At 42.8% G+C, this 25183-nt stretch overlaps 3 protein-coding genes across 3 annotated transcripts in view; 1 reads left to right on the top strand and 2 right to left on the bottom strand.

Annotated features, from left to right (window-relative positions):
- tmem145 (transmembrane protein 145) overlaps positions 1-15000 on the top strand; it is a 33843-nt gene extending 18843 nt beyond the window's left edge. The window contains exons 6-15 of the mRNA XM_084027015.1: positions 1413-1497; positions 1942-2013; positions 4989-5057; positions 5726-5806; positions 6102-6180; positions 7556-7649; positions 9374-9546; positions 10256-10376; positions 10698-10886; positions 12391-15000. Coding sequence (XP_083883141.1) covers positions 1413-1497; positions 1942-2013; positions 4989-5057; positions 5726-5806; positions 6102-6180; positions 7556-7649; positions 9374-9546; positions 10256-10376; positions 10698-10886; positions 12391-12651 — 1224 coding nt within the window. The 3' untranslated portion in view covers positions 12652-15000. The remainder of the gene's footprint in view (positions 1-1412; positions 1498-1941; positions 2014-4988; positions 5058-5725; positions 5807-6101; positions 6181-7555; positions 7650-9373; positions 9547-10255; positions 10377-10697; positions 10887-12390) is intronic.
- An 806-nt stretch (positions 15001-15806) lies between these two features.
- Positions 15807-17474, bottom strand: mrpl17 (mitochondrial ribosomal protein L17). The gene is made up of 3 exons (XM_084027024.1): positions 17096-17474; positions 16390-16458; positions 15807-16302 (listed from the first exon to the last, which is right to left on the bottom strand). Exons 1-3 carry the CDS (start codon positions 17267-17269, stop codon positions 16048-16050), a joined length of 498 nt encoding a protein of 165 aa, XP_083883150.1. The 5' UTR covers positions 17270-17474; the 3' UTR covers positions 15807-16047.
- A 1288-nt stretch (positions 17475-18762) lies between these two features.
- LOC311024860 (uncharacterized protein) lies at positions 18763-23474 on the bottom strand. Its single transcript, XM_084027435.1, has 12 exons — positions 23418-23474; positions 23179-23329; positions 22833-23083; positions 22592-22728; positions 22391-22492; positions 22277-22312; positions 20275-20350; positions 19905-20055; positions 19566-19816; positions 19340-19476; positions 19140-19241; positions 18763-18852 (listed from the first exon to the last, which is right to left on the bottom strand). Exons 1-12 carry the CDS (start codon positions 23455-23457, stop codon positions 18805-18807), a joined length of 1482 nt encoding a protein of 493 aa, XP_083883561.1. The 5' UTR covers positions 23458-23474; the 3' UTR covers positions 18763-18804.
- Between the last annotated feature and the right edge of the window lie 1709 nt (positions 23475-25183).

Genomic DNA, 25183 nt, shown 5'->3' with positions numbered 1-25183 from the left:
TCCATCCATCCATCCATCCATCCATCATCCATCCATCCATCCATCCATCCATCATCCATCCATCCATCCATCCATCCATCCATCCATCCATCCATCATCCATAAATCCATCCATCCATCCATCCATCATCCATCCATCATCCATCCATCCATCCATCCATCCATCCATCCATCCATCCATCCATCATCCATCCATCCATCCATCCATCCATCATCCATCCATCCATCCAGCCATCATCCATCCATCCATCCATCCATCCATCCATCCATCATCCATAAATCCATCCATCCATCCATCCATCCATCCATCCATCCATCCCTCCCTCCCTCCCTCCCTCCCTCCCTCCCTCCCTCCCTCCCACTAAATCCTTCCAGGAACCTGGGGGGTCCCAGGGTTCTTAGCACCAGCTGGGGGACCGACTGACGACGTGGCACGATTACACCGATCAGCTTGACAAACAGCGTGTCTCTGCCAAAAGAGGCTTTCCATGTCCCCCCTCTTAAAGCTGCTGCAGACACACGTCTCATCCAAACTAAATCACAAAGTCAGGTGCAGCACATTCATCAAGAATGGACGTCAGTGGGAAAATGACTGCAGCAGAAAATGATGAATCAATAATTTCCTGAAAATCAGCGAAACCGTCTCGTGATTGGCAAGCGAGCCACGTAAGGCGTTTTCCATCCGGATACGTTGAGCGGTTTCTGGGTGCAGAAGTGAAAAGCAGGGTGATGTGTCGACGTTGTGGCTCGTAGTTTTGTTGCATAGTTTAGATAGTTTCTTTCCTGAGGTCGTGTTTAATCCTTCTGAGTGCCGAGTAATAAAGGCTTCTACTGGCTTAGTCATCACATCAACATTATTTATAAGGCTGGGTGTTGATCTCAAGCAGAGACTAACAGTCAATCTTTAATCTGTTGCATATTTCAGATTTTTTCTGTCCTGGAAGTTGAGAAAACCTTGAAACTTTTGATAAATACCTAAAAAGGCTTGTGAGGGAAGAGTGTTGATTATTGGTGTTGGTACCAGACCGTAAACTAAAAGTATTCCGATCATGAAACCAAAAGATAGATTACTCCTTTTTGGTTCATTATTTTTTAAGAAGAATATAGAATGTGATTCACAGAGCTGTAGCAGAAAAAAAATAATCTGAAATTTGAATTGGACGTGCTGATTTAAAGTCCACTCGTTCTCTCCCAAGAAGTCCTGTCGGTCTCATCACCAGATTTATAATAAAACGTCAAAATGTCATCGGAAGGATGTTTAAAAATATATCTAAAGAATGGTTTCCTCTTCCTGCTATTTCGCCCTGCAGAATTGACCGGTGCAGCATTAAGTTTTTATGTCGATTTTGTACAGATCACAAAGCCTGAATGCATTTTTTATTCTCTCCCTCCCTCTCTCCCTCCCTCTCCCAGGGCGATGGCCTGCAGCTGGAGTACGAGATGAAACTGACCAATGGCCAGTCTTTCTGGACGCAGCATTTCTCTGCAGATGAGTTTGGTGAGAGTGATTACACGGAAAGAGAGAGATTATGGACGGAATTGCGAACGGCACAAGCCAACGCCACTTAGCACGGCCAATAAAGCACGCTGAACTGAACAAATTACAATAATGAAGGGACGGCTGGATGAATTAATGATGATGGATGAACTGAGAGGAGGGGATGAATAGAAGTATCTTCTAAATTAATTATTCCTACATCTCCTGTGCTCCAACTCTGTGGTTCCTACCTAATCCAATATCCTCATCACGTACCTGCCATCCCTTCTTCTCTCTGCCTTTTTTCTTCCTCTACCGCCCCTCCTTTCTTCACCTTGATATCTTCTGACTTCTTTACTTTCTTCATTTGATTCCGCCTTCCTCTGTTTTTTCTTCGTCTTTTTTTTTTCCTCATGAATTGTTGTTTTCTCTCCTTTCTCTACCTCCCCAACCTCCTCTTCACAGGGATCTTGGAGACCGACATCACGTTCCTCGTCATCTTCTCCTTGGTCTTCCTCCTTTCGTGCTACTTTGCCTGTAAGTACAGTTTTTTCCACTTAACCGTATCTTCCCTCTTTCACACGCCAATTTATTCAGACATTCAGAAGCCCCCAGCAGTTATTAACTGCCCTTTATTCTCCGGATCTATTATAAAATCTACATGATGGGATAGGAGTAAGTTCTCATGTTTCCTCTGAGAAGTAAAAGGGAGAGTGCTTCCTGCTCTTTTTACCTCGAGGCCGGGAGTTTGTCAGAACGGAGCAGGAGCACTGTAGAAGGCAGGATGGAGAGAGTGGGGTTTGGTTTTCGTGTAAAGGTGAACGGTTGAATGGAGAAAGGTGGCAGCAGCCTTTAAGGTTAGTGAAGCGAGTTTGTCCCATGAAGGTCACAGCTCAAACAACCCGAAGCTGCGAGAGAGGCCCCCCAAGAGCTCCAGGAAACGACTTACCGGTCGGTGAAAACTCCGTCATCCCTGCTCTCTTCATGCACTGTTAAGGTTTTCGTGTGCAGGATTAATTCAGTTAAATCACGAAAAATCTATTTTCTCATTTCAGTCATTTAGTGCAGCGTTCCCCACCTCTTCTTTTTTTGTAACACCTCAAAGCAGAGATCTTCAACCCCGAAATGATTTGATCCAAACTTTTTTTTTGTCCAAAAATACACATTACCATGAAAACAACCTATAATAATCAAATATAAATCTTCCTTTTTGTTAAATGTTACGTTTTGTGATGTAAAAATGCCAATATATACTTAAAATATGTTCTATAAATATATGAATGTCAACAATTATTATTTTAATGGCTTAGCATTGTAAACTTACATATTTTCTTTTATACATGGCACTCTAGGCTGTACTACACATTATAATTATTGGCCTGGCTTAATAAGCAGCATTATTTCATACAACGGTGTCACTATCAGCCAAGACCTCTGCCTTAAAGGTATAATATGTAACATTTGGGAACTCACATTAAATGTTTTCATCAATCAAACCCATATAAATCACATTTTATTTGATTACCCGATGAAATATGATACCCTTTACCCTTTCTAGTTGCTCTAACTTCCAGTAAAACACCAGATGATGCGTCCGAGAGTGAGGAAGGAAGTAGGCGACTCATCTACTGTTGAGTTGGTTAATGCGACTTGTGCGTATTTCATTATAATAAAATGACTTAACACGAAGTTAGATGAATAAAACATTAAAGATTCTATATTCAGAGCATCAATACAACGGCAAGCACCTATTTATATGCAAAGATATAGTGAGGGATGTCTACCTGAGGAGAGAATGAAGTCGCTCTCCGTTTGTTGTAAGACGAGCTTCTCCTGGCTTCTGTCGACATAATCAGGCCGCCTGATTTCCGTGCATGTGAGCGTGTCCTGCTAGCTCGCGGCCGCCGCCGCTCTGCGCTACACTCACGCGGCGGTTACATCTGATAACGGCGTCCCGATAGACGGTTTCTATCCCCCCGATCTCGGTCCCCCACTCAGGTAAACACTGTTAGTTCCTCAGCCTCTTAAGATCAAACAAAGCACTCACAAACAACGACGAAGAGCGTTGTACAAATAGAAACAAAAACAGGCCTAAAAAAAACAATATTCACAATGTCAAAGACAGATTATTATTTAAGATGCGAAAAGGTTATAAAACACTGAAGATGACTGTCATTTTTGGGGCGGAATGTTCCTTTTAACGGCCACCGTTGGGAAGTCGCAGGAGGATCCAGGTGTGTGTGTGTGTGTGTGTGTGTGGTTGTGTGTGTGTGTGTGTTTATGACCCTTCCTTCCCCTGTAAATATTCCCCCGGGACACTTCTGTTTGCAGAAGTGTTTTGGTAGTAAAATTGTCTTGTTAAATGCGCATTAAAAATCTCTCCTCACAGCGTCGGGAGGGAGAGAGTGAGTGAGATGTATAGGGCTTCATAACGTGGATGCACACTAATGGCCGCTCCTCCCACGTATCTGCTCCCTGGTTCCTGTTTTTAATGCGTGAGTGCCGGTGATAGCCGCCGTGGCCGGAGGCGCCATGTTTTCAGGTTGTCTGTCCAACTTCTTGTAAATGTGATATCTGAGGAACTCCTGCAGGGAGAGTCTTCAAATTTAGCACAGACATCCTCTTGGACTCGAGGGTCAACCACAGCCTGTATCTACGAAGTGGACGTGGTCACCATGACGTCAGACATTGATCAAGGACAGTGGTTTTGAAGCCTTAACTTAGCCATTTTTGCAACCACAAGATAGCCACGCCCTAAAGCAGAATCTCCATTATCGTCTATCTTTCTCTAAACAGGACCACAATATACGTGATGAGCATTATTCTGTATTGATTAAGACTAGACCATAAAGGCAGGTTAACACTGTTTGTTTAAGTGAGAATTTGGATAATTTTCTAGTAGATTTCTTTAGAATCATCTTTTTTCAACCAGTGTCACCGCCCCCTGCTGGTCATTGAAAATAATGTACCTTTAAGGCACTTCCGCCTTGGCTTCATTTTACAGAACTGGAGGTGAACTAATAAGATATTGATGGTCAAGGACTTCATATCCGTACCATTCTGGTGAAAATGATCTTCTTCAAATCTTGCCTTTATGTCCACCTAGACGTAATGAACTGCTGGTCAAATGTCAAGGTCACTGTGACCTCCCAAAAAAAATTTCGTAACTCACGAATTCATGTGCTAGTTGTGACAACTTCACACACGTTTAATAGGATGAAAGGAAGTGATTTGTGGCATTTAGGACGGGGTATAAAAACTGCAGTTTAACCGGCTGGCAGGGGCAAACGCCGCGAGGCGGTCATTCTTTTTTCTCTCCTCTCTGTCTCTCGCTTTCTGTGCCTCTCGCTTTGCCATCTGTTAGCATATCTCCATCCTTTTTATCTCTATCCACACACACACACACACACACACACGCACACACACACACACACACAGACACACACACACACACACACACACACACACCTCAATCACCTCATCTCATTCTTGTTTTTTTTTCCTCCCTGCAGACAATCTGAAGGGAAGACAGCTTCTTCACACAACCTACAAAATGTTTATGACGGCGGCAGGTGTGGAGGGTGAGTGCTTCTGTCCACACACACACACACACACACATGCATATACCATCACACACACTTGATGCCATATAACACACACGCCCATGCTCGAGACAACAATGAGCCTCTCGCACGGCTGCAGCTTCTCATACCTTAATCCCCACTTGAAAAGCCGAGATATTATCGCCTTATTAGCCTTTGAATAGGAACTTTTGCAAACAGCCGCGCCGCGCCGCAGTGTTCAGTGGAGCATGCTGTTACTGACGAACACCCCCTCACTCTCCTCAACCTGTCCTCTCCATTTCCATCTCCCCCCTCCTCTCTTATCTCACTTTCTCCCCTCTCGCTCCCTTGTCCCCTTTTCAAATCCCTCTTTGATTGTCCCGCCGCCCCTCCATTCTCCTCCTCCCTCTCCTCCCAAGCCTTTTGCTCCTTTTTTCCATCTCGTTTTTGATCAATCCCTCTCCTCTTCTGTCTCGCTTCCCTACTCCCCCATTTCTCTCCCCTTCTCCTTCCCCCTGCCCTTTTCCCCCTTTCCTCATTAACCGTCTCCCCCATCTTCCTCTTTATCTTTTCCTTACTTCTTCTCTCTGACATCTCCTTCTTCTCCCCCTTTTTAACCTCCTCATGCGTTTTTGTCTTATTTCACCCGTTACTCTCCTCCCTGCATCTTTTTTTCTCCTTGGCAGTGCTCAGCCTCTTGTTCCACTGTGTCTACTGGGGCCTGTATGCTAGAGACGGAGTTGGCAACGGCAGCCTGAAAATACTCGGTGAGTTCTTCTCATGCATCCGCTGCTGACTGTCTGACTGTCTGTCTGACTGTCTGACTGACTGTCTGACTGACTGTCTGACTGCCCGAGCAGAATGAATGAGTGGGGAATGATGGATGTGTGCAAGTGAAGAGGTGCAGTGGCTGGTTTGATGGGCGCCATGCATGATCCCTGATTTTGATCTTCCCCCTCTTCATATCATAGATTTGTGAAGAAAAAAAACCCACAACCTAATTACCCTCTGTGTCTTCTTTCTTCACCTTCTGTCTCCTTCCTCCTCTCTGTCCGTCTCCAGGGAAATTACTGTTCTCCGTCAGTTTCTTGGTGTTCCTTCTGATGCTCATATTGTTGGGCAAAGGCTTCACTGTCACCAGGTGGGGGTTTGCACTTGTTTGATTGTTATTTTTTTTTGCATGTGTGTGTGTGTGTGTGTGTGTGTCTTCAATGTGTGTTTCTTTTTATCCAAGCCTGTCACCCTGTGCAGGTGTGGTTATGCTGCAGCTGTCACATTTCGTAACGGCGTCTCATGACATGACAATGTTCGCTGTCAGTCAAAGAGTCGGTTAGTATGCCGGGTGTGATGGTGCGGATGAACCCCCGATATGTCAGGGGGGGGGATGTGATCGACGGATGCTGCGAAACTTCATGTTGTTTTTGTGTTTCCTGTGTCAGCTGCGGGATTACATTTCTGCCCCTCCACGAAGCCAGCTGACAACTTTTAAGTTTGACTCAGTGTTTTTCTGGCAAGGCAGCGTTTCAGATAACCTGCACAATAGATGATTTATGAGTTCCCTCACGCTTTCCAATCACAACGCCACCGTCCGCGTATCAAACGCGCCAGCTGTTCTTGAAAAATTGCTGGATTTCCTTTCCGAGATATCCACAGATGTTGGTTTCTGAGTCACTTGCATGTGAGGAAAGGCTAAATTAAAGGGTTTTGGAGTTGTGATTCATGGCGAATCATCGTCTAAACCACTGCTTCACAGGACCGGCCCTGCTTCGGGCTCCGTTGAATCTCCGTGGATGTTTTCCAGACTGAACTCTTGTCTGAAAACCGAGCGTGGAAGATTTAGGCCGACTCTAGGATTACATCCTCCTCTGGGCTCAGAAGATTCTGTGATCTCTGGGACTTATTAAACCCTCTTAAAACCCCGGTGAATAAACTTAAAACGACATCACCATCCAGCTTAAAACCATGGCTGTATATCAGAAAACAGACAGAAAATAACAACTCTGATATATTTTCTTTGGTGTTGAATTAGCATCGAAGCAAAAGAATGTTTGATGCTTGTGATATTTGTCAAATGCAAATATGGAAGCATTCATTTCTGCTTTTGTCGGTGCTGGAAAGCTTTTTTTTTCACACAGCCTTCTGTGAAAAAGTCTACAGCCATTTTATATTTCTGACGGTTGGAGCCCGGCACGCCATCCCTCCGTACCGTGTGATGTTGAATAGACGCTTTTTAGATTAACTGTCTTTGCTTGGTGTTTACAGAACCCAATCTGTGTGTGTGTGTTTCTATATCACTCCCTCTGTCTGTCTGTCTGTGTGTGTGTGTGTGTGTTTCTATATCACTCCCTCTGTCTGTCTGTCTGTCTGTCTGTGTGTGTGTGTGTGTGTGTGTGTGTGTGTTTCTTATCTTCTGCTAACTTGTGTGTGACCTCTGACCCTGTGTGTGTGTGTGTGTGTGTGTGTGTGTGTGTGTGTGTGTGTGTGTGTGTGTGTGTGTGTGTGTTGGTGTGTGTCAGGGCGAGGATCAGCCACAGCGGCTCAGTGAAGTTGAGCATCTACATGACGGTGTACACAATCACCTACGTCATCCTCTTCATCTACGAGGCAGAGGTACACACACACTCACACACACTCACACACACACACTCACACACTACATTACCCAAAACACCCTCTTTCGAACCCAGATATATTAATTGTACAGTAATGTACAACATGGAGTAGCTGCAAATCCCAAATTATTAATTGTTTTGCTCTATTGCTTGTTCATGTTTAATACAATTTTATAATAAATAATTTATTAAAATAACCAGTTATTTTCACAAGACAAACAGTTTTGATAACCAATTATTTCATGTCCATGTATCCACTGGTTTCAGCTTCTCTAATGTGATTTGAAGATTCATTGCTGATATATTGTGTATGCTGTCCATTATATTAATATATATTTGGACTATTGATTTGCCAGAACAAAGGATATGAAGACTTCAGTGCACTCCATAGAAAAGATGACTCGATTGATTGTGGAAACCGCTGAGACAATAATCAACAGTGAAAATAATCTTTAGTGACAGTCTTAAAAAATAATCTGTACAGATGTGAGGAAAAGCAAACCCCGGACGTTTGGTTCTTGTTTTTTTTAACAATCTCATAAATATGAACGTGGGAGTCACAGATCAATGTGGGCTGCAAAGGCTTTTTTATTCCTCCATCAAGTCGCTTAATTACATTGATGCACTGCAAATTATGAATATGCAACATCGATTGTTTGAGAGAAAACAAAAATTCCTTGATGAGTTACAAATTCAACGAGGCAAACACAACTTCGGAGGTCTGCGGTGCTCATTACTGCACCTGAGATAAAACCTCTTAGATCAATTACTGTTCTTTAAGGTTTCCTGATTAGAAAGTTCGACTCACTAATCAGCACACGGAGATCTCCGCTCTGAGATGAATCATACTGTGTCTCTGCGTCTACGGGAAGAGGATCTCAGCAGCTCCAACCTTATAGCATGTGAGCGTACGAGCTCATGAATTAATTAGAGGCTCGGCAGTGTTGCGCTTACATACATCTGTGCGTGCTGCGGAGGCTTCAGCACGGTCCTGATGTAATGATGCTCCATTCTGGGATTAGAATCTTTGAATACAGCCTTTTAATGACCCGGTGGGAATAGTGCGGTGGAAGTATCCGTGCTATATTTAATGCTGGAGCCTATAGCCATTCCTCACACTGCAATATGGTGGATCTGAAAGCGGTGTGATTTATCTGCCGCCTGCCCTCTTACATGGTCCCTGCTGTTAAAGAGCTCAAAACTCTGGGGGGACCTCCTGCTAAAAATACACCAAACTAGGTTAGAATTGGAAGTGAATTAAAGAGGTGAAGATGTGTTCTTGGTACCGGGCCTGCAGTCGGGGAATCTGCCAGGCTCAGGTTTGCTGGATGGATCCCAGAAAGCTCCACACAGGCTCACCTCACCTATGCATTATGCAGCGAGGAGGGGGGGTAACCCTGTACGGCCAACGCTATCCAGTCGCTGGACGGTTTGAAATGCTATCCAGTGTCCGCAGATGCAACGCACGCATACCGATGACCCAGTTGTGGAGTGTCAATGTCAGAGACTCTCACACAGCACGCAACAAGCCGAGCTTTTTTGGCTCGGCCGTCGCAGTGCATCAGCGGAAGCACAAGCCATCCATCTTGGTAATTAGGGGCACGGGCGACGACGTGGAGCCCAGCCAAAGGATGCTTCTTTTCCACTTTGTGTGAAAAAAAAAGAAGGAAAGTTTAAGCTCGTGTCTTCATCCTGGCATAACTCGTGGTGTTGCCGTGCCAGTTCTTTGACCCAGGTGAAGTGCTGTACGCCTACGACAGCCCCGCCGGCTACGGACTCATGGGCCTGCAGCTCCTGGCCTACGTGTGGTTCTGCTACGCCGTGCTGGTCTCTCTGAAACACTACCCCGAGAAACAGCCCTTCTACGTCCCGTTCTTCACCACGTACACACTATGGTGAGACCACCACACACACACACACACACACACACACTCTGCAGATAATAGCACCTCAGTGAGATTGCAGGAGTAGGGGGAAAAAATCCACATTTCTCTGTTTGAGGTCTCTTCAATTTGAATAATTTATGCCGGACTGTAAAAGCGTGCGCCCAGATAGCCGATGCTTTAGCAGCCGGGGAGTGAAAAAGTTGTTTACTTTGCACCACCCTTCCCCGGCATTGTGTGCCCAACCTCTGTGCTTCACTAACAGATAAGATAATTGTGCTGGAGTGAATGATTGCTAGGGGAAAACATCTATTTTTACTGGGCTGATGAGGTCTCTTCTATTAGAATAAATTACGCTCCCCTGTTCGATAGTTTCAAGCTTTGTACTGGAAAGTGTTTTCCCGTTTAAACAACCCTGTGAAAAACTCTTCTATATGCGGCGCTCAGCTCCTCTGCCCTTCACTCACCGGGTGTAATATCATGAGCTTTCAAATGAACTACAAAGACTAATATTATCTCTGTATTTCCCTCTCATTGCCGCCGCTATCTCCTGCCTCATTATCTACGTCTCTCCTTCACTTTCCATATTTATCTTTCGTGTGCTTTTATATCCGTTTCCCCGCCTCGCCTTTTTTTTTCTCGACATCAACCTTTCTCATCTTCTTCTTCACACAAGGTTTTATTTCGCTATCTTAAATCCGCTCACTTGTTCCCCGCCCAGGTTTTTCGCGGTGCCCGTCATGGCTCTGATCGCCAACTTTGGGATTCCTCGTTGGGCCCGGGAGAAGATCGTCAACGGCATTCAGCTCGGCATCCACCTCTACGCTCACATCGTCTTCCTCGTCCGTAACACACACGGACCCTTGCACTTCTTTCACATTATTCATTATTGCCAGAGTCATGAATTATTCACCATCCTTGAATCATAACTGCCTCGTGCTGATTGTCTCCCCCACACGTCATTATCTACTCCTTCCTCACCTTTGACACATTGATCTTTACTAATGGGCTGAAATGCTCACACACATATCCTTTCTATATTCCTGCATGCGTTGCAATTCCAATTCCTTATATGCTCTTGTTATGTGTTAGATACCATACATTTCTACATACATACAATAAAACAAATCAGCAGCATATCTTCTCATCCTTTTGTCCCTCAGGTGATCACGCGACCCTCGGCAGCCAATAAGAACTTCCCGTATCACGTTCGGACGTCACAGATCGGGATCCTGCTGTCCAGTCCCAAAGCAGGCGAGGGGGCGGAGAGCTTCCCCCATCACGCCTACGGGAACGGCTCCTTCCTGGGAGACTCTCAACCCAACTTCACTGAACTCTTCTCCATCCAATCAGTGAGTCTAATTTTACACATTTTTTCGGATGCATGCTTAATATCCCGCACGGAAGTCGTTGAAGCAGAAAACACACAAGTCTAAGTGCTGTGAAGTAGATTATGGCAGAGAAAACAGGTTGGAGTTGAATAGAATTAGAGCGAGAACTGTAGACTTAATGTCTAAATCCTGTTTAAACATCATTTTTACAGCATCATGCAATTAGATAAACCAAGGTTGGACTTATTATTTAATGCTTTTTAAATGCAGTGTCAAACCTAGCTTGAAATTCACTGCCATCCCATCTAACAAAGATGCCTCCAATCAGAAGGCATCAGTGTAACGGCACAGTTTGGTGGAGGACGTGTTTTTGAGGATTATTCCTTGCCATCTCCTCCTGTGGTGACTGACGGTTAGCACAGCGTGACACAGCGCCGCACTGATATGAAAACACTGGGGCACGAGGAAATAATGATTAAATAGAAACTTTGACGAGAGCAAATTAAGGCGTCGTGTTTGCCGTGATGAATCACAAGCTCGGGGGGAACTTTTCAAATCTGTGGACGTTGTTGTTTTTTTTCCCGGCTGCACAAAAATGACCGACAGAAGAAGAAGAACTCTGAATCTTCAACCACACTGATGCAGACACTAGTAGGCCATTTCACTCAAAAGGCCATTTTAATTCATTAATTTAAAAAGCAATAATAAACGTGATGTAGGGGAAACGAGAAGGCCTTTTGCATTTGGTTGAAGGAAGTTGTTGTAAGACATTAAGTGTTTTACAATCTAGTATCCTCCCTTAGAAATGAATTGTCTGACTTCCTGGAAGATGGTGCAAAGAGGATTAATGTGCTTAATTCTCCTGGTTCTTGTTAGAAACCTCCCATTTGTTGCATTTATTTGGAAGAAACAGGGAAGACCATGCAAGCACGTGGCTGCAAAGAATCGAGCTAAAGTCAATCTGAGCGGTAACCAAATTAATAATAAACAGCAAGCTGTAATTAACAACTAAAAAAGCAATCTGCTAAAATGTTGATCTCCTACTCTGGAATACTTTACAGTTCATTGCAAAAGTTGGTCCATCAGCAGAAGATTAACACATTTTGATAATTAGTTAATCATCACTACTTTTAATATGTTTAAACGAAATAAGACATTTGATGATGTGACCTTGAGCTTGAAAGCTCAAAACTTCCCACTGTTTCCTTATTTGATATTTTTTAAAGATTAAACAGTTAATAATAAATAATGAAAATTCCCATTACTTGCCGCCCTACATTTCCAACCCTATCTCCCCGGGTTTCATAAACACTAATATAGAGTTACGTCAGTTTGTGAGGTCAGGAAACCCAGGATGTAGGTCTACTCCGACCTACATCACGCCCACAGCATCGGAGAGGAAGCTGTCAGAATATGATGTATAGTGTCGGTGTTACTGACACTGTGTCTGCCAGGTCCACGTTACACAGTGACCTACATCCAGGACCAGGTCAAAGGTGTAAAACCATCCCCTTCTTGCTTCCAGGACCCGGTGAAGACCGTGGAGGAGACGGTGGCCCGCAAAGGACCCGAGGTGGCGAGGAACAGCGAGCAGAAGATCATCACCACCGCTGCCGACTTGACGGCGATATTGCCCCCGCCTCCTCCTCCTCCGATCCCCCCTCGCCTGGCCACCCGCTCACCCCCGCTGCCGCCCCGGCTCCCTTCCTTCACAGAGTATTTCAGCATGCAGGGAGGCGGAGGAGGAGGAGGAGGAGGAGGAGGTGGGTTTGGAACGAAGGCATGAGACAGAACAGAGGGCAGGGCAGAGGGAGGGAGGGAATGACAATACAAAGTGAAGAAAGAGAGGCACATGGGGAATGAAGGTGTAACCGATGCCGCAGAAAAAAGAAATGTTTGGATGGACGAAGAAAAGTAATCATCAGAAAAGTGAATCCCTAAATGGTCCCTTTTCACCTGTGAATGGAAATCTCCTGAATGGAGGAGTGAGGGGAGGAAATGGCTGTGAGATAGGAGCTTGTTAAAGAATAAAGAAGCAATAAATATTTGATGTTGACCAGTAAAAGGCACACGGGGAGAAAGATGACAAAGTGGATGTAGCCAGAGCAATAGGATGATAGCTGTGCACGGTGCGGAAATGAACAAAATCCTTGAAATACTTCTGTTCAAACATTCATGAGGCATTGATGGTGTGTCTGGGGGAGTTTGTAAATAGCGGAAACTGGAGAGAGCTACCACTCTATATAGTTTTATTTCAAAAATAGGACATTTGTTTTCATGTTTTTGTTTTTTCCACATCATTTAATTTGGAGTTGTGACCATCAGAAAAGAAATCATGCCATTACATTTATCCGAAAAGAATCTTCTTCTTTTTTTTTTTTTTATGTTTGACACATTTTGATAAAACATAGATATTATATGGAGTTTGTTGGGTTCATTTCTATTCTTATACGCCGTCATTGCAGCTGGTTATTCCGGATTGATATGCTGATGTGTAAATGTAAAAATGTCGCGTTTTACTGTGGGCACTTCTAGGTACTCGTAAAAACACGCATGTTTGTATCGTAATTTTCCCGTTCCAAAAAAAAGCTGATACGTGTAACTCCATGTGACCATACGATATTTGCTTATTGTGTGTATTGAAATCTATACTTTTGTAAATACATACAATAGGCTTTAGTATATTTTTGACTGGATAAATTCTGTTTAAATGCTAAAACTTGTCTGAAACATGGAACCAGTATTATACTCTGTCGGGTTTTGAGTTGAACTTTCACTGGAGTGCAGAATATGCCTGCTCAGAAATGTCATTTCAGTGTATGTAGACGTTGGTGAATGTACTGATGCAATACAGCACAAGGACAGGGGTGATTTTCAAGTTACTGGAATATTATAATCCACCTTTTGTCAAATTTTCTTATCCGTCTTTGGCTTTCAGCTACGACACATCTATGATCTAATAGCAGGGGGTTGCCTTTTAAGAAAAAAAACAAACGAGTAACTTCATCCTTACTCCTGTCTAGTACCTGAAACATGAATATTCGTTGGCTTTATCTCACTTTAACGTTTAAACCGTGCGGAACAAGCTGAACAAATACTACTAGTTTTCTATCCCTTAATATTGAGCTACGACACAGACAAAAAAAAAGAAGCTTTGTAGATGAACTGTGAAAAAACGGCAACACAACTGTACATTTTGTCTGTCCTGCATGGAGCACTTTAATGTTCCTGGTCTTAGTCTGTTTACCCGTGATGATGTCACCTTATACGACTGCTTTGAAACCTGTATTCACACCTTTTTTTTTATCGAGTAGTATTCCAAACGCATACACCTGTAAATACAGTCTGAAATCAACCGTCGGGACACTTTTACGCTCAGTCAACGTAATTTAAACGCTAAAATTGCTCCCCGAGTTTCTAAATCATTTTTTGAGTGTCACAGAAGTGGAGTTTAGCCGCTCGCTTCCTGACAATCCAAACACTAAAACGGTGGAAAAGGACACCATCAAATTCAGTTTGTATCTCCACTGCGTTTGATTTCTGATTTGTAAAAAAACAAAAACAAACAAACAAAAAAAATGGTAGAACTCGGCTTGTAGTCCACAGATTTATCAATGGCAATCTCGCTGTAATGGAGTACCGTAGGGTGTTAGGACTGTGGTGTGTGACGTGTAAAGAGTCTAGTCGGAGGTGTTATTAGTCTGTGAAACAGAATGATACTTGAATTAGAGTAATAGTTGTGATTTCTGATTGTGTCCGGTTTATATTTGGCACGTCTGCCATTCTTTCGTCTGCTGTTGCCTATTGTTACGGTTGCCATGACTCGACTTGAACAGGCCGAAGGCTGACTGATACTGTATGACTGTTTCAACCTGGTGTGTATCGACGTACAGTTACAGGACCGAGACACTTAGCGGAGAGAGAGAGAGAGAGAGAGGTTGACGAAAAGAGATTATTGTATGCATGACAGAAAAACAGCACAGCTTCTAGGCTACTCAGAGCGACCCGTTTAAGAGCACATCACTGAAGCACTGTTCAAATGCATTTTAATGGTGTCAAATGACAATTCTAAATACGCTGTACATATACACTTTTTGCCAAAATAATAATAAAAAAAATATGTTTTTATTAGATGGCTCATCTGGGGGTGTGTATTTATTTTTTTGCCGCCGAGTTAACGAGCGAGAGTGTCTTGTGTTCCAGTTTAGGACAAGGGCGCGTGGCCAAAGGAGTCGATCTAATATCCGCAAATCATATTTAGAATGTGTTCTCATTACACGACTCCATTTGAGTAAAACACCGCAGGGACAGACTGCAGGCTGGTCACAATTTGATGTAGGCTAGCCTAATTATTTCAGTCCCTGCTCCCCGACTGCTGACGTGCAGAAGTGCAACAAACTGCTCCCGCTTGTGCTTGCTCTCCATTAATGGTATGAATTTGTAAATGGATTTCAGGCTAAGCACTTCCTCAGTCTTTCCAGGGAAAAAAACACAAACAAATTACATTAATCTGCAACTATTTGATGTTTAGTTTAGTTATATTGTAATTTAAGTGATAAAATGTTTTCCATCAGTCTTGATCTGCACTTCAAATGTAATGCAACACAATTCAATATGTATGTTAATACTGTATTTTACTTTATGTGCTCCTTTAAAAAAAAAAATCACATTGTCAGATGTTTTCTTGTCCATCAGGATGACAATAACAAAACTGTAGTATCGTACACATCGACTCATACCGAAGCCTAAAAGTCAGGCTCTCTCTTCATCTGCTGCTTCCATTTTTTGTCCACTTTTTTAAGCCTCCTAACTTACTGGAGGTGCAATACGAAATTTGATAAAATTCCCCTTCCATGTGTTTCCAGAAAAGCTATTTTTTTTTTCATCTTGCGCATTGCTGTTGTTGGCCAATTCTTGTTGGAAAAAATAAAGCAAAATCTCTTCTGTTAAGAAATAATATTTATTCATACATAATCACTCATAAATGTCCATTTAGAGAAATGTCCTTGGCTTTAGTCACCACTGGAGAATTTAAGTGGGTTTTTTTTCGTGAAGAAATAAATCACCGTCTATAAGTACCAATCTGCAGCATCTGCCAAAAGACTCTTCAGTGGCATTTCAGCAGTCGACCATCCTCCTTCAGCGACCACGATCACGGCTCCGGCACCAGCATGGTTTCTATCTAAGCTTCAGCAGATATCTGTCCTGCCCTCTCCTCTCTGTAGCCTTTGAGCAGCTGGTTGATGAGTGTCAGTTCATTTTCTTTTCTCACAGGATAAAGAGGCGGGAAGGGGTTGCCTTTGTACTCCAGGACGGCCATCTTGGCTCTGTCCAGGTTCTGTCTGTTGGGGAGGCGTGCCATCCGCGTGTAGCCATGTGACTGAGTCTCGAACCGTGGAGCGAGGACCTTGAAGAGCTTTGGGACCAGATCCTTTTCCTGAGGAGGAGGAGAAGCACACTCAAAATAAACAACTTGACGACAACCGACTGGCATTCAGAGACGACGAGAGCTGCACACACGTACCGTCAGCCAAAAACTGGCCATTTTCATGGCCTTCTCATCAGTGTCCCCCTTTTTGGCGTAGTCAACCAGCTGGCAGGAACAAAAACAAAAACAAGAAAACACACAGTCAGAGCCAAAGAAAATTAACATCAGAATGTACATGCATGTCTAGGGGGATGGTGCTGACGCCAGATTAGGCCAGAGAGAGCCGTTTAGTATCCGCCCCTAAGGAGCAATCACTGGCTCTTAATGAGGATTTCGAGATGGAAAAAGGTAAACAGATTCCATTTGCTCTGTTTGATAAGGCCTGGTGTTTACACAGCGTTTATATCCACCTCTGCAAATTCTATCTCACTGTATTTATTGTATATTCAATGTGCTGCTTAGTGTTTATCGAACATTGTAGAAACGGTGTAACTTGCAAATAGACATTGGGGAATATGAATAAACGTAATGTGCCTTCATATTCCTTGATGCGAGTGATAGCTGTCTTTTTAATTATCTTATTAATTACTTGTCTCATAACTCACCTTGTTACAGATATTAATTTCAACATTTAATCATGCCAGTGTTGTTGAAAGCAAACAGTGACATATTTCCCAACCATTAACTGTTTATCCTCCACACATTTACAATTTCAGAACGAAATACGCATTTTATGTCACTTTTATACAGCAAGCCCCTAAGCTAGTTAGCTTGCTAGCAGCATCGTCCAGGTTGTCGTTACCTTCTCGGCGTAGAAGCGGACCTCGTCTGCCCGGGCCGCGATGGTTTCGATCCTCTCGTGTCGCACCAGTCCCGTCAAGAGGTTCCGCAGCATGTCGATTCGGGACCGCGGACCGAGACCCATCTTCCGGGCCACCCGGCCGTGGGAGATCAACGCTTGCAACGTGAGGCGCATCTTTGACCGGTTAAGAGTCGCCTGCGTGAATCCGCGACAGACAAACTACATAAATGACGAGCTGGGACGCGCGTAATGTTTTCAAACGACCCCCTGTCTGTTTTATAAGGCGGTTACCTCGATATAATAACGAATCTTTGAGGTCAGCGAAGTCGATGCGAAGTTTGCCGTTTTTGACATTGGCGGTGCGTCGCCAAATACGTCCGACTTGCTCACGGAACTGGGGAGCAATAGTTCCGCTGAATTCACTGCAAACGAAAATGATTAAACTAATAACCAAAGAAAAAATATGACGATGTAATAATAATAATAATAATAATAATAATAATAATAATAATAATAATAATAATAACAATAATAATAACCGTTATTATTATTTAAATTAAGTCAAGGAAGGAAATTGGGGCGTCTGTATATATTTTTTATTTTTTATTCAGTATTTTCCAGTTTCTAAAAACTCGTTGCTTAATTATTTTTAATAACATTTCTTCATGCTTCTATTGTGTTTGATCTATTATATAATATGTTGAGGCCCCTGGTCAATTGGTGGCAGCAGAAAAAAAAGAAAGGTCTAAAATCATGGAATAATGCATGTCACAAAACATTTTAATTGCTGCAATTTAAGGTCAGTGACAATATATAATATTTTTTTAAATCCTAATTGCTGTATTGTGAGGAAAACTAAACGCATGCGTATAGCCAAACTGGTGGCTAAATTAATACCACGTGGGCTGATTACCTGCTGCCATGCTGCAATTTGATTGGCTAATTTTACGTTGTACTGTTATAGTCAATTGTACGTAATGAACGCTGTGGATTATAGTCTATAAAACATGATAAATTTGAAGAAAAGATGAAACAACTTTCGGTGCCGACCAGCTGCGGAATAATGGTACAAACCAAAATGTTTGTAACCTAACGTTTTTTTACGTTTTGAGTGTCTTTCCGGTTAAACGGCTAACTGTTAGCTTGTCAGAGAAGACTACTCGCTTCGCGTTTATTCGGGGTGGGGTTTTTTCTGGTTCGTGGTTCCTAGTCAAGAACAGGCTTTCAGGATGTCAAGCATTTATTTTCTTTGAGTGGATTACCAAACATCAAACATGGAAGCAGCGGGACAAACGGCCTTGCTCGGCGGAGCTAACATGCTAACTCGACTGCTAGCCGTGCAAACCGGAAATCAATCAGAGGAACAGCGCGTTGAGAACAGGTATGTGAACACCCGGATTATCACCCGAAACAATGTGTACTTTTCTGGTTTTGCTTCTCTAGTTTTTGCTCCCCCCTCCTTCATTTTTCTACCATGTTTTTATTTCAATTTCAGCACAAAACTTCACAGTGTATTCCGTCATCATTGAGTTAATATTTTGTGTATCATGTGGATTTTCCGGGCAGATTAGAAGGATATAGAGACAAAAGAGAGATGCAAACGAAAAGCACACTATAAATGTAGTTTTTTTATTTTGAAATCCATGACAACAAGCAGAGTTTCATTTACACGGTTTTGCAGCTGTAGCAGAGGTGTGATTGGGCCGGATTTAGAAAGCGGCCATGGTGTTCTGCAGCCACTCTGTGAAAATGCATGTCTGATGCAAGAAAGAGAGGAAAAGGTTATGTCACACCAGGCTCTGTGAATATTTCTGTTTCATAAGAGAAATAAATGATGGGACGATATGAAAATGTTATGGCATGATTATCCTGGTCAAAATAATTCATGATCATCAAAATATGCTTAAAACATTTTTTTTATTGCATCACTGATAAAACGCACATCTTTTGTATGTGTGTGAAACAATTTTGTAGGTGTTTTTTAATTGTGATTCCTGATAAAATTCTATATCATCCCATCCCTAGCTTAAAAAAAAAGTTTTACCTTAGCATAGACACCTGGGTGGTTCCTCTCCGCACACCCAAAGCCCCAGGACACAACACCCTGCAGCTCACCGTCACACACAACGGGTCCACCGGAGTCACCCTGAGAGCATTTAACAAGAGGTCTCAATTGAGTGCTCCATAGGGTGCTCAATAAGTCATTATAGTTTGTGCACTTTGCACAACAGCAGATATGCATACCTGGCAGGAGTCCTTGCCTCCCTCCACATATCCAGCACAGAACATGGCCTCCGTGATCATGCCGGGGTAGGACATATCACAGTCCTCATCAGACAGGATGGGGATTTCCAGGCACTGCAGCCTGTTACTATCAGCAGCTGCGGAGATGCAGAACCAGAGACCCAATGACAAATGAAGGATGGAATAACGTGTAGTGAACGTGTGGAGGATGTGTTTTCATACTCACAGGAGCTCATGGTCACGCCCCACCCAGAGACCGTGCATGTGATGCCAGCGGGGGCACAGCTGGTGGGCAGAGCCACAGGCTTCACATAGTCGTTGATGGTGGCCGGTTTGCTCAGCTTGATCAGCATGATGTCATTGTTGACCAGCCAGGACTCGTAGTTGGGGTGAGGGATCACCTGGGATGCAGAAATGATCTGTTCGTTGCCATCCAGCCACCAACGGTTGTGGTCTCCGAGGACGATGTCCATTTTTCTGAAAGGGAGGAAAAAGTTGTGAGTGCGACAGAGGGAATGATGGAAGGGAGGGAGAGTAGTGGTTTAGATGGTTGAGGAGCACCCACGGTTTGTAGCAGTGAGCAGCAGACACCACCCAGTTCTCGTTGACCAGGGAGCCTCCACAGAAGTGGTAGCCGGAGTTCAGAGACACCTGATGGGGCTGAGAATGAGGCGTGCACTCATACCCACCAACGACCTTGTCATCGTCGATGGCAACTGAAAAGAAAATGTATTCATATATATATATATATATATATATATATATATATATATCAGCAAAAATAAATACAGTAGAATATTTACAAAAATGTTGCCGCGCAAATCCCACCATCTTTGTATCTCCTAGCTTCTTCTTGGCAGATAATTAATCAACAATCTGAAAGGAATGGTGTTTCTGGTTTTCTGCGATCTATTCTAAATGCGTTCCATACTTACAAACGGCTCCAAGGAGCAGAGCGAAGACCAGAGACCTCATGATTGCTTGATGACACTTGGAAATGCACGGATTTTCCTCGCTCCATGCCAGGGTTTTTATCGAGCGCTTGAACCTATGCCAACTGCTGAGAAACACACACCCCCGGGTGCTGCTAGCCAATCAAAACCCTCAAATAGTGCTGATGGGGAAAACTTAGGGCTGTCCTAGTCGACTAACATATAATATGTCGACTAATTGATACGTTTATTTCATTGATGGATCTGTAAAACCCAGTATCATGCAAAAGTAACACTGTGAATCTTGGTCATCAGATATGTGCTGTATTCTTGGAAATACATCATTCAGCATGAAAAAAAACAAAACAGTAAGAACCGCTCGACTATGGTGGACTAAATTTAAAACAAACCATTAATCAGCTAACTGTCTAAGACTAAAATTGTGACTCGGGTTTAAGGATTTTGTTCAGTTCGGTCACAAAAATGCTGTAGACACTGTATTCCTTTAGGTTTGATCTGTAGTTGCACCAGGCTGCTTTGAGTACAGAATGTTGTGTCCAGGTTGTAATCAGCGTCCTGACCTTGATTCGGTCCCAGACGCAGTGCCAGGTGGAGCTTCTCTCACAGACTCGCCGAGTGACTTCAAACCTCAGGGAATGCTTTTTCTGTACAGAACTGCTTCAAAATGTATATATGAAATTAGTTCGGTACAGTTTCACTTGGCAATCTTAATGGTGTGTTCATGTGTCGTGTATTAAGAACAATATCGTCAAAGTGAATGAGAAAGCAAGAGAAAAAACCCATTCAGATAAATTAAGCAGAAGGATTTTACTAATCGGTAAAATGCTGTTAAATAAAAAATGTCATTACATTGAATATGATAATGCATCTGATTTAAAAATGATAGTAATACAGCACAGTGAGTTCAGATGTTCTTTGAGACGGTTTATGAAATACAGTCACATAGTTTGCTGCTAAATATAATGTCCGCAGTATTCAATATGATTGCATTTGTCATATTTTAAGGGACGTAATGTCTCAGTCTGTAATTTCATCAGCTCTATCTCAGCTTTTGGAATGATGTTCTGCTGCTTTATATCCTACAGTTAAACGTATTACTACCAAACATAACTACAGTGATGTTGTTTCGTCTATTGTGTTTGTTTATCTATTTAATTCCTCTGCTGGGATGTTGTTTGCTCCATAAATAAATTGGCTTAACGTCAGGTGGCTCTCACACTAAGTGGGCTATTTGCAGAGCTGATTATATTTGACAAGGGTTGAGGTCATTGTGATTAAAATGTAATAGAAACTCAGTCATAGGGTATTATCTACAAAAAGCAGACTGCCTCATTCTGTAAAACAAGTAAAAAAAGAAAAACACGCCAAAATATAAGTACTGCCCAGTGCCCACATTAAGCCACGATATGTATGTGAAGGACATTTATAAGGCTTTTGAAAGGTTCTATTTCTGAATCTGAAATGAAGTTGAAATTGGTTCAAATTAAGCTTTTAGACCAAGTTAAGCATTAAAGTCAGATATCCCTAACAGGATGAACTTTTAAGTTATTCACACTGATCAATGTTTTTTCAGCTTGCTTATTTATTTGTGCATGATTTAACTGCACTGGACAATGGTTATTTATTAGTGTTGGTGAAAACAATTTTCATTCTATGCATGCAACACATTGTATAGCATACTTTTACTTACAATATATTGTATGTCAAAAGACAAGAAGTAATTGCCTTGTTTATACTGTATTTTGAAGACCAATTAAAACTAACATTTGATGTGAAAAAATCAGTTTGATTTGCAAGTATTATGATGCAAATGTGAAGATGTAGGAAAATGGGCAGAAAAAAACATAATTTGAAAGTCAAGATGTTAGACTTTATTGGCTCATATGGAAAACGACTGCACATTGTTCAGAAATCAACAACAAAAATGGAGTTATAATGACAGAAGAACGGCAGCAGAGCCACAAGATCAGACTTAGTAGGTGGCCATGGTGCGCTCCAGCCAGTCGTTGAAGAGGCAGACCTAAAATATAAGAAGACCAGAGTTAGAGGAGTGAATCGGCACAACAGTGGGGGAATAAACTTTCATTTTTAAAGTTACCTTGGCGTAGACACCAGGGTGGTCCCTCTCGGCACATCCGTAGCCCCAGGACACAACACCCTGCAGCTCACCGTTGCAGACCACGGGTCCACCAGAGTCACCCTGACGGAGAGAGAGAGTGTAAATGTGGAGGAAATTCTCAGTATTCCTGATTTGTAATTGAGGTGCAGAGGTCTGGGACAAAGTCCTCTTGTTACGTACCTGGCAAGAGTCCTTGCCTCCCTCCAGGTATCCAGCGCAGAACATGGCGTTGGTGATCATGCCGGGGTAGGAGTTATCACAGTCTTCCTCAGACAGGATGGGGATGTCCAGGCACTGCAGCTTGTTCTTGTCAGCGGCTACAACAAGTTAAAGAAAGCTTTTAGAATAACACCAAGGAGAATAAATGTTGCAGAGGAATATTCTACAAATCCGATTTGCTAAAAATGCAGATATGACTCACAGGCGCTCTGGGTGCTTCCCCATCCAGACACCTTGCACATGGTGCCAGCGGGGGCACAGCTGGTGGGCAGAGCCACGGCCTGCACGTACTGGTTGATGGTGGCGGGCTCGCTCAGCTTGATCAGCATGATGTCGTTGTTGATGTTGTAGGAGCTGTAGTTGGGGTGGCGGATGACGCGAGAGGAGCTGATGGACTGCTCGCTTCCCTCGGTGACCCTGAGGTTGTGCTCTCCGAGACGCACCTGAATGCGGCTGTAGAGGAAAGAGGGGCCAAGTGGCAGCTGAGTTTCACGACGCCCGTTAAAAGCAGATGAATTATCGTTTCCACAACATGACATGAGACTTACGACTTGTAGCAGTGAGCAGCAGACACAACCCAGTTGGCGTTGACCAGGGAGCCTCCACAGAAGTGGTAGCCGGAGTTCAGGGACACCTGATGGGGCTGGGAGTGGGCTTTGCACTCATACCCTCCGACGATCTTGTCGTCCTCCAAGGCAACTGAAAACACAAGAGGCCAAATAGTCAGCTAGTGTTGCTTTTTTTTTTAAATTCAGTTATTAGAGCACAGGCAGAAAGAATTGCTTACAAGCGGCTCCGATGAGCAGAACGAAGACCAGAGACATCATGGTTGCAGTGTGATCTTGTGGATAAAAGACTTCACCTGCAGTCCTGGTTTATATGGAGCGCTTCCTTTCCCGTTTTCCTCGTTGAACACGCCCCCAAGGTTGCTTTTGACCAATCGGGTCAAACCTGGAAAAGAAATGATAACGGGTTTAGGAAAGTCAAATATTGTGTTGGCTATGTGGTGCTCTGTACTCTCATATGCATGGCTGGCATTTCTTTTATTATTTATTATCTGCAAGTCTTTTAAGAAGCAAGATGAATGCAGTTGTAAAGGAGGCACACTGGGGAAACAACAGACTAAATGTATTTCAGAATGCATGATGCATATTTCTTAAGTAATATGTAAGTAAGTATTACTGTGTGTGTGTGTGTGTGTGTGTGTGTGTGTGTGTGTGTGTGTGTGTGTGTGTGTGTGTGTGTGTGTGTGTGTGTGTGTGTGTGTGTGTGTGTGTGTGTGTGTGTGTGTGTGTGTGTGTGTGTGTGTCAGCTCTGCAGATGGCTCTGTTCACAACCACAGTTGTTGAATGCGGCTTTCACAGGAAAACTCACCCACGTGTCTTTTTAGATCGAGCACCTAAAATAGGATAAAAGGTGATTCGGTGAAGTGGCAAGAGACAAGTGACACCGAGAAACAAAATGGCACAATTCCTATATGAAATCATGAGTAAGGACACTTCTCAGAGAATAGTGTGTCTTAAAAATAATCATTTTTTTTTATTTTTTTTATAACATTGTTACAATTTAAAAGGGATATTGAACAATTGAAATCAACATAAAGCAGTATCTGACTACATACAAATCAAAAACTCTGAACAGTGACTGTTGAATGTCAATCATAAATGTAAAGCAACACTTCAAAAATGTATTTAACTCCAGTATTATTTTGAACACGCATTAAAAAAGTCTGAATGGATTCATTTAATTCTAAAATATAACAACTCCATCATGTTCCTGTTATTATGTTACGCTTGTAAGTAAAGTTTCATGGACTCTTGATTGTATCTCAGCTACTTTAGATCAGTGAGTAAAGACATTTTGTGAATAAATGCAGCTGTTCAAGTCATATTGGGCTGAATATTATTGCATCACTCACAGGCCTGTGAGACCTCGACCTGTGGGTCAGTCACCTGTAGGGTTGGGCGGTATGAGCAAAATCTTATATCACGGTATGAATAATTTCATATCACGGTAACGGTATATATCACGGTATGGTTTTCGCCCCTGTAAATTAAATTAATGGCTTAAAAATAACCATACTGTCGCATTTGATCATTTTCCTCTTTTATTTTAATTTTCTCACAGTAGCATAACATTATTTTAAAGAAAATATAATTATATAATAAATAATAAGCCACAAAGAATGTGCAAATGTGTGGTAAACATTTCAACTCCAGCTTTAACTTAAGCTATAGTGTGTGTGCAAATGTAAACACAGAGCTCCATCTTAATAAGAAATAAAAATAACAAATGAGAAAAAGTATGCGTCGTGATGGCCTCCGTTATCTCCCTCCATCGATGTGATTTATTGTCATACGGGGTGCCTTTGGCGAAAGACTCATAATACTGCTTCGCATGTTTTAGCTTTAAGTGGTGGAAGAGGTTACCGGTGTTTCCACCTGCAGCAGCAACAGTCGCGCGACACTCTTTGCAGAGTAGCGCTTTTTGTTCGTTGTCGGATTTTCTAAATCCGAAAAAGTTCCACACAACAGACGTAGCGCCCTTTTTCGG

The sequence above is a fragment of the Eutrigla gurnardus genome (assembly GCF_963514095.1).
Source record: "Eutrigla gurnardus genome assembly, chromosome: 14".
In the NCBI taxonomy this organism is placed as follows: domain Eukaryota; kingdom Metazoa; phylum Chordata; class Actinopteri; order Perciformes; family Triglidae; genus Eutrigla; species Eutrigla gurnardus.
Note: the sequence above shows the minus strand (reverse complement) of the source record. Positions and strands in the feature narration are given on the sequence as shown.

What these genes read in the sequence shown, in the direction of transcription:
- mrpl17 (XM_084027024.1), bottom strand. Translation starts at nt 17,269, where the DNA reads ATGCGCCTCACGTTGCAAGCGTTGATCTCCCACGGCCGGGTGGCCCGG. An exon ending in TCCGCTTCTACGCCGAGAAG is followed by an intron (nt 16,459 to 17,095) that starts GTAACGACAACC and finishes TGTTCCTGCCAG; the next exon opens with CTGGTTGACTACGCCAAAAA. An exon ending in TGGCCAGTTTTTGGCTGACG is followed by an intron (nt 16,303 to 16,389) that starts GTACGTGTGTGC and finishes CCTCCTCCTCAG; the next exon opens with GAAAAGGATCTGGTCCCAAA.
- LOC311024860 (XM_084027435.1), bottom strand. Translation starts at nt 23,457, where the DNA reads ATGATGTCTCTGGTCTTCGTTCTGCTCATCGGAGCCGCTT. An exon ending in GAGGCAAGGACTCTTGCCAG is followed by an intron (nt 22,493 to 22,591) that starts GTACGTAACAAG and finishes TCTCTCCGTCAG; the next exon opens with GGTGACTCTGGTGGACCCGT. An exon ending in ACTGGCTGGAGCGCACCATG is followed by an intron (nt 20,351 to 22,276) that starts GCCACCTACTAA and finishes GCATGGAGCGAG; the next exon opens with GAAAATCCGTGCATTTCCAA.